General features: G+C 64.2%; 2 protein-coding genes across 2 annotated transcripts in view; one reads left to right on the top strand and one right to left on the bottom strand.

Moving 5' to 3' along the window:
- ITGB4 (integrin subunit beta 4) overlaps positions 1–3576 on the top strand; it is a 22649-nt gene extending 19073 nt beyond the window's left edge. Inside the window, exons 31-38 of the mRNA XM_015563304.1 lie at positions 361–591; positions 994–1152; positions 1544–1693; positions 2137–2325; positions 2425–2580; positions 2663–2827; positions 2917–3027; positions 3132–3576. Coding sequence (XP_015418790.1) covers positions 361–591; positions 994–1152; positions 1544–1693; positions 2137–2325; positions 2425–2580; positions 2663–2827; positions 2917–3027; positions 3132–3271 — 1301 coding nt within the window. The 3' untranslated portion in view covers positions 3272–3576. The remainder of the gene's footprint in view (positions 1–360; positions 592–993; positions 1153–1543; positions 1694–2136; positions 2326–2424; positions 2581–2662; positions 2828–2916; positions 3028–3131) is intronic.
- A 100-nt stretch (positions 3577–3676) lies between these two features.
- GALK1 (galactokinase 1) lies at positions 3677–7033 on the bottom strand. Its single transcript, XM_006762790.2, has 9 exons — positions 6979–7033; positions 6296–6372; positions 6014–6203; positions 5445–5564; positions 5161–5296; positions 4870–5051; positions 4197–4347; positions 3952–4114; positions 3677–3866 (listed from the first exon to the last, which is right to left on the bottom strand). Exons 1-9 carry the CDS (start codon positions 7031–7033, stop codon positions 3795–3797), a joined length of 1146 nt encoding a protein of 381 aa, XP_006762853.1. The 3' UTR covers positions 3677–3794.
- Between the last annotated feature and the right edge of the window lie 358 nt (positions 7034–7391).

Raw genomic sequence — 7391 nt, 5'->3', positions numbered from 1 at the left:
CTGGGCTCGCTGCGGCCCAGCTGCCCACCAAGGCCCCGCCCCTGCCAGGGGCTGAGCGAGGGCTGGAGGCAGACCGTCCTCCCTGTCCCCCGGAGCCGGAGCACCCCTAAGGGCAGGCATTTGGGCAGCGCGTCTCCACTGGTCAGCAGGGCTCAGCTTGTCCTAGTGGCACGGTGCCTGGCCGGGTGCCTGGCCAGAGAACTCGGGCTGCAGAAGCCCGTGTGGCCCCTTGGACTCCTCCAGGGACACCGGGCCTCTGTCCCTCGTAGGCCCAGGGGGGCCTCTAGTGGACAGGCAGTCCCGGAACGCCCAGGGCTCCCCGGTGCTGGCCTGCCCCGGTGACCCTGTTCTCCCCCGCAGAGCACCTGGTCAATGGGCGGATGGACTTTGCCTTCCCGGGCAGCGCCAACTCCCTGCACAGGATGGCCACGACCAACGCCTCCTACGGCACCCACCTGAGCCCGCACCTGCCCCACCGCGTGCTGAGCACCTCCTCCACCCTCACAAGGGACTACCACTCGCTGACCCGCACGGAGCACTCGGGCACGCTGCCCAGGGACTACTCCACCCTCACCTCCCTCTCCTCGCAGAGTGAGTGCACCGCCAGCCCTGCCGCTCCCGCTGACCCCTCTGTCTTTCTTTTTTCATATATATATTATTTTAAATTTAAAAAAAGTTTTTAAACTGATTTTAGAGAAGGAGAGGGAGAAAGAGATAGAAACATCAATGATGAGAGAGAATCATTGATCGGCTGCCTCCTGCACGCCCCACACTGGGGATCAAGCCCGCAACCCGGGCCTGTGCCCTGACTGGGAATCGAACCGTGACCTCCTGGTCCATAGGTTGATGCTCAACCACTGAGCCACGCCGGCCGGGCTGACCCCTCCTTTCTTCCGGCTCCTGGAGGTTTGGGCTGCCGGCCTGCTGTCCCCCCGCCCGTCCTCCAACACACACATACTTCCTGGCCCTCACTCCTGTTTTGTCCCACCCTAGGCCTCCCTCCCATCTGGGAAGACGGGAGGAGCAGGCTTCCGCTGTCTTGGACCTTGGGGTCCTGGAGTCGGGCTCAGATGAAGGGGTTCCCCCCTTCCAGGGACTCACCAGACTCTATAATCCTGGCTGCGCAGCCAGCAGCGCCCCCTTGGGACCCAGGTAGTCCAGCGTGGCCATCGTATCTCCATGGCTGTCCTGCTCCATCTGTCATCCACACCATTGCAGTCACTGCCCATGACCCTGCATTCCCTCCACTCCATCCTCATCAGCGCTGATGCCTAACCGCCTTGCCTTTCCAGGGGTGCCGGGCTGGGGCAGGACGGGCCAGGCCAGCCGAGGGTGGGGGCTCACGGCGCTTGGCACAGGCAGGGCCCACACCCACCCAGAGGACAGGCGGGAGGTGCTGGGTGGCCTGGACAGGCTGTTGCCGGGTGAGCGAGCCACCTGGCCGGCCGTCATGTAGGTGCGACAGCTGAGGGAGGTCAGGAGCTGAACTTGGACTCCTGCCCAGGGACCCTGAGCTAGGCTGACTGTGGCCTCCTGTCTCCAGGTTCCCGCTTGGCTGCAGGTTTGCCCAACACCCCCACCCGCCTGGTGTTCTCAGCCCTGGGGCCCACGTCTCTGAAAGTGAGCTGGCAAGAGCCGCAGTGCGAGCGGGCGCTGCAGGGCTACAGCGTGGAGTACCAGCTGCTGAACGGCGGTGAGGCCCGGCCACATGGGACACCAGGGGCCCTGGGCTGTGGCAGGAACCCACCACCCAGCCTGAGAGGGTCTCACTTCCATGCCCCGCACGGGGCCCTTCTGGGCCCTCAACCACCTCCCGGGGCTCCCCAGGTTACTCCCGGGGCAAGACGTTGCCTAACGAGGCCCATTGGCCCCAGGACCCAGGCTCTCTGCTGGCCTAGATGCCTTTGCGGGAACCGGCACTTTTCTGGGCCGACGAACGCTCAGCAGCATGACCTGGGCCATAGGAGCTCAGGCCCCCTCTTCCCTTGTGTGGCGGCAACCTGACCCATGAGACCGTAGCAGGCTGGTCCCAACCAGCTGTTCCGGGGTGGGGGCTGGCCAGGTCTTGGCAGCAGCCCGGGGGGAGGACCAGGCCAGGAGTAGGAATAAAGCTGCTCCCACCCCACCCCTCTCCAGGTGAGCTGCATCGGCTCAACATCCCCAACCCCGGGCAGACTTCCGTGGTGGTGGAAGACCTTCTGCCCAACCACTCCTACGTGTTCCGCGTGCGGGCCCAGAGCCAGGAAGGCTGGGGCCCGGAGCGCGAGGGTGTCATCACCATTGAGTCGCAGGTGTACCCTCAGAGCCCACTGTTACCCCTGCCAGGTGAGTTGCTCCCCCTCCACCCCGCCAGCTGCCCCCACCCCCTACCTGTTTCTACAGATGTGCTAGATCCACACATTGCCTCTCCCTCTGCTGCCCCAGGCTCCGCCTTCACCCTGAGCACGCCCAGCGCCCCGGGCCCACTGGTGTTCACGGCCCTGAGCCCAGACTCGCTGCAGCTGAGCTGGGAGCGGCCGCGCAGGCCTGACGGAGACATCCTGGGCTACATGGTCACGTGTGAGATGGCCCACGGAGGAGGTGCTGCTCGCCCCAGGGTCAGGGGTGGCCGAGGGATGGTGGAGAGGGAGCCACGGAGGCTAAAGACTTCTCCCCGGCCCAGAGCCAGCCATTACATTCCAGGTGGATGGCGACAGCACTGAGAGCAGGCTGACGGTGCCAGGCCTTCGGGAAAACGTGCCCTACAAGTTCAAGGTGCAGGCCAGGACCACTCAGGGCTTCGGGCCGGAGCGTGAGGGTATCATCACCATTGAGTCCCAGGATGGAGGTAGGGCACCTTGCCCCTTCGCACCCCCATCCTTTCTCTGACCGCACCTTCTGGCACCATCCCCTGAGGGGCTCATCTGTCCCCTCCAGGCCCCTTCCCACAGCTGGGTGGCCTCTCGGGGCTCTACCAGCACCCACTGCCAGGCGAGTACAGCAGCATCACCACCACCCACACCGGCACCGCCGAGCCCTTCCTGCTGGGTGAGTGGCTGGGTGGGGGCACCAGGCTCTCCTGGGGGAGACAGAGCTAACAGACAAAGAGGGCAGGGAACTAGACAGGTCGCTCAACACCTCTTCCCCTGCAGACGGACTAACCCTGGGGCCCCGGGGCCTGGAGGCAGGCGGCTCCCTCACCCGGCATGTGACCCAGGAGTTTGTGAGCCAGACGCTGACCACCAGTGGGACCCTCAGCAGCCAGGTCGAACAGCAGTTCTTCCAGACCTGAGCTCCCCTCCGCGACCAGGCGTCCTTGAACCTGGGCCCCACTGCCCGCCCCCCCCTCCCCGGTGCTGCCTCAGCTATACCATCCTTGGACCCCTGGTGGCCTCACCCACCCGCATGCTGATCACAGGACCAGAGCCTCCGGGGGTAGGTGCCCTCTGGGGGGCATGTAGGAGGCAGAGGTCCCAGAAGGCCCTTCTGGCTGCCCCACCCCCATCCCACCCAAGCGCATTTGTAACCAAAGAGCCGGGACCAGCATGACAAGCACCCAGCTTTGTTCCGCACTTAATAAAAGAGTTCGCTACCGTGTGGCTCCGCCGTGCCCAGTCTTCCGGGGCCTGCCCAGAGCCGGGGAGCGGGTCCGACACCCCTTCTCTGCTGGCCAAGCACACACCACCTCTAGAGGTACTGTGGTCTGAGGCACAAGTTTATTGAGCGCCCAGGTGTGGAGGGCAGGCGCCAGCGGCACGGAGCTTCCTGCTTGCTGTCCGGCAGGCCCCTGCCCGCGTGGGCCACCCCGGGGGAGCTCACAAGGGCAACACCTGGGCACCGTCGGCGGCCTGGGAGAGGTAGAAGGTGGCAGTACCGCTATACTGCGCCTGTGGGAGAGGCAGAGGCCTGAGTTCGGGGGTGGGGCCCTGGGAACCTGCTTCCCGCCTCGCCCCGGCCCCAGCGTCCACCCACCTGGATGTGCTGCATGGCCTGGGGGGCCGCGGAGGCCTCGAGCAAAGTCACCGTGCAGCCACCAAAGCCGCCGCCCGTCATGCGGCTGCCATAAACCCCGGGCGCAGACAGAGCGGCCTGCACCAGCTGGTCCAGCTCCGGGCAGCTCACCTCGTAGTCATCCCTGCAGAGGAGATGCAGGCGGGCCTGGGACCCGCCCTACCCGGCCCGGGGGACAGCCTGTACCCGGTGCCCGGGGGCCTCACCTGAGGGAGTGGTGACTCTCCACCATGAGGCGGCCGAAGGCTCTGTAGTCACCCCGGCTGAGGGCAGCCGCTGCCTGGGCCGTGCGCCTGATCTCCCCCACGACGTGCCGCGCCCGCCGGAAGCCCTCCTTGCTCACCAGCTCTCTGCCCGCTGGAGAGGAACGGGGTCAGCAGACCCACCACCCACTGGCGAGGGCCCGTGCGGACATGGGGGACAGCACCATGGCCCCAGGTGGTGGGGGAGCCTCCGGTGGGAGGCCTGGCTCTGGCCAGGCCGTGGTAGAACCATGGGCTGGTCACTAAGCTCCCAGCGCCTCCCCTCAGCTGTGTAGTGGGCACCCACCCGATTCGGGGCGCCAGGACCAGGGGGGCTGACACCTGCAGAGCTCCTGGCAGGGCGCCTGGCACACAGTGGGTGCTCATATCCAACACTGGGAGGAAATATTCTATCTCCGGGCAGTGGCCTGAGTGCTTATTCTTTGTCCTTGTCTACAGTCCTCCCATTAGGAACAACGGTACTAAGATTGCAAGCAGCCCTGCTGGGGTCGGAGCCGAAGTTAACAGTGTTCAGGGAGTGGGCAGGCACGGCCGGGGTCCTGGGGATGAGGCCCCCCGGCAGCCCCGGCAGGGGGTCCGCTATCTCCTGGACAGACCACACCCGGCCAGCTCTCACCCTCCAGCTCCTCCATCTGCACCTCCCGGAGGCTCTCCTTGCCCAGCGCCCGGGCCACTTCCTCACACTGGCGGCGCCGCAGCGGGTACTCGCTGGAGCCCAGTGAGTGGCGGACGTTGGAGTTGGTGATGAGCACAGCCAGCCTGGGGTCTGACAGTGGCACCAGGCGTGTCTCCAGGGACCTGGGAGGCAGGTGGAGTGGGGAGATGACCAGGCCAAGTGTCTGCCCACCAGGCTCCACAGTGGATGTGCTCTGCCCAGAAGTGGGGGGGTGCAAGGGGAGCCCCTAACCTGCAGTCGATGAGCAGCGCATGGTCCCTCTGCGCCAGCAGAGAGATGAGTTGGTCCATAATGCCACAGGGCACCCCTGCGAAGCTGTGTTCGGCCCGCTGGCACACCTGGGCCCGGGCAGCTATTGTCCCCGAGTCTGTGGCGCAGGGTGAGATGGGAAGGCTGGGGCCCAAGAGGGGGCACAAGGGGCAGGTGGGTTCCCACCCCCTCTGAGAGCCACAGAAGCCGACCACAGGAGAGCTCAGGGAAGGCAGGCTGGGTGGGAGCTGGGTTCTGGGAGGTACCTGGGCAGAGCTGCTGCAGGAAGGTGTACGTGGCCACTTCCAGGGCGGCCGAGCTGGACAGCCCACCCCCCAGAGGCACTGAGCTGACCACCACCGCGCTGAAGCCAGGGAGGGGGGCGGCTGCGGGGGAAACAATGGGTGAGGATCAGTGGCGCCATCTGGGAGGATGGGCACAGGGAGGCACGTACTGTATCTCGGTATGACGTGAGGCCTGGTGCCTGCTTCCAGGAATGGGTCTCAATTGTCAGAGGCCACCAACCTGCTGGGCCAAGGGGCCCACGGCCGTCCATCCTTCCACCCTGAGGTTCCTGGGACACCGTCTTCCCAGTCCTCCTGGTCTAGGGCTCCGGAGGCCACAGGTTAGGGTTTGACTCCTGACTCCTCCAATCAGGTACTGGGCAACCCAGGGCAAGGTCTGGACCCGCTCAGGGTGTCAGTTTCTTCATCTGTACAATGGGATGCTCTATCCTGCAAGCCCACCCCACAGTGGACGAGGTGCGCTAACGGGTTTTATGGCTGAGAGGTGGTGCTCTTGGCTGCTGAACTTGACCCTGGCCCGGGCCCCATACCTGGGTAGTGCTGAATCACTCCCTTGACATAGTTGGCCCATCGGGGGGTGCCAGGCTCCAGGGACCGCTGGGCTGTGGGCAAAGGAAACTGCAGCCGCTTGGGCTCGTCAGCGCCCTCAGAGGTGGTGAGGAGGGAGACAAGGCCGTCTGCCCGGCGGCTGCCCACCACCACGGTCACCAGCTCCAGCGCCTGGCAGGAGACACAAAGGGTGCGCAAAGCTCCCACCAGCTGATGGAGGGACCGAGGGACGGAGGGACGGGGGGATGAGGCCCCTCTCATACGAAAGCCCCGAGGAATGTGGGTCCTGGGACAGACAGGAGCCCGACCTCCAGGCTCAACAGGAAAGGAACTGCAGTGTCTCAGGAAGAGCCTGAGGCTGAGCTGGCCTTGGGGGCTTAGGCCCTGCCCCCTGGATTTTCAGGGGCGGGACCAGCGCAGAGAGCACACCTGGACTCTGCCCTCCACGTGGGCGCCCAGCTGTGGGCACAGGGAGCCGTGAGCTCCAAAGGAAATCAGGAGCTCCATCCGCCGCCTTCCCATTTGGGGGTAACCTCGGGTGTGCTGTCCCCGCTCACTTGCCAAGCTGCGGGGTGGGGCGCACAGAACCCCTGGCTGAGAGCTGGGAGGCCTCCTAGGAAGCCCCAGCAAGCACCAGCTGTGTGACCTTGGGCAGACCACTGCCCTCTCTGGGCCTGTCTCCGCTCGGTAAGGGGACCAGGCTGGAGGCTTCGGGCCACTCCCGCAGGGTCTGCAGGGCCTCATGGAAGCCAGAGTCTGAAGCACCTCCTTCCACGTGCAACACACGGGGGCGCACATTTTGAAGCGGCTCCCAGGTGGCTGGGAAGGTCCACAGAGGGCGAGCTGGAGCGAGGAGGCTCGGCACACCCCCTTCCGGCCACTTCCTCTCGGATCGCCCTTCCTCCCTTCCTACGTGAGAAACGTCCCGTCCCGGGGTCCCTCCCACGTGCTCGGCCCCCAAACTCGCTGGAGTTGAAGTTCGGCGCGGCTTCCCTTTTCATGAGTACTTTGCAAATGCTCCTCAACCCATTTTTAAAGGTCGGTCTTATGAAGAAGACATGGAAATGAAGGATGTATGTTTCAGGCATATTAAGAAACTCTTTTCTCAGCTTGAGGAATTCAGGGCCTCTAAACTGCTTTGAAGTGGACTGGACTAAATACCTTTAGGTCTAATTACCTAGATCTAAATACCTTTTGATGAAAGAAGCCAAAATCATTGCCATGACCTGTACTCATGCGGCCTTAAAACGACATGATTTAGTCAAGTTAGGTTTCAAGTATGACAACATTTTAATGGAGGAGGCTGCTCAGATCCTGGAGATAGAAACGTTTATACCTCTTCTTTTACAGAATACACAG

This window comes from Myotis davidii, unplaced genomic scaffold, assembly GCF_000327345.1.
Source record: "Myotis davidii unplaced genomic scaffold, ASM32734v1 scaffold539, whole genome shotgun sequence".
Classification (NCBI taxonomy): Eukaryota; Metazoa; Chordata; class Mammalia; order Chiroptera; family Vespertilionidae; genus Myotis; species Myotis davidii.
The sequence above is the reverse complement of the archived record's forward strand: the minus strand, read 5'-3'. Positions and strand labels throughout refer to the sequence as shown.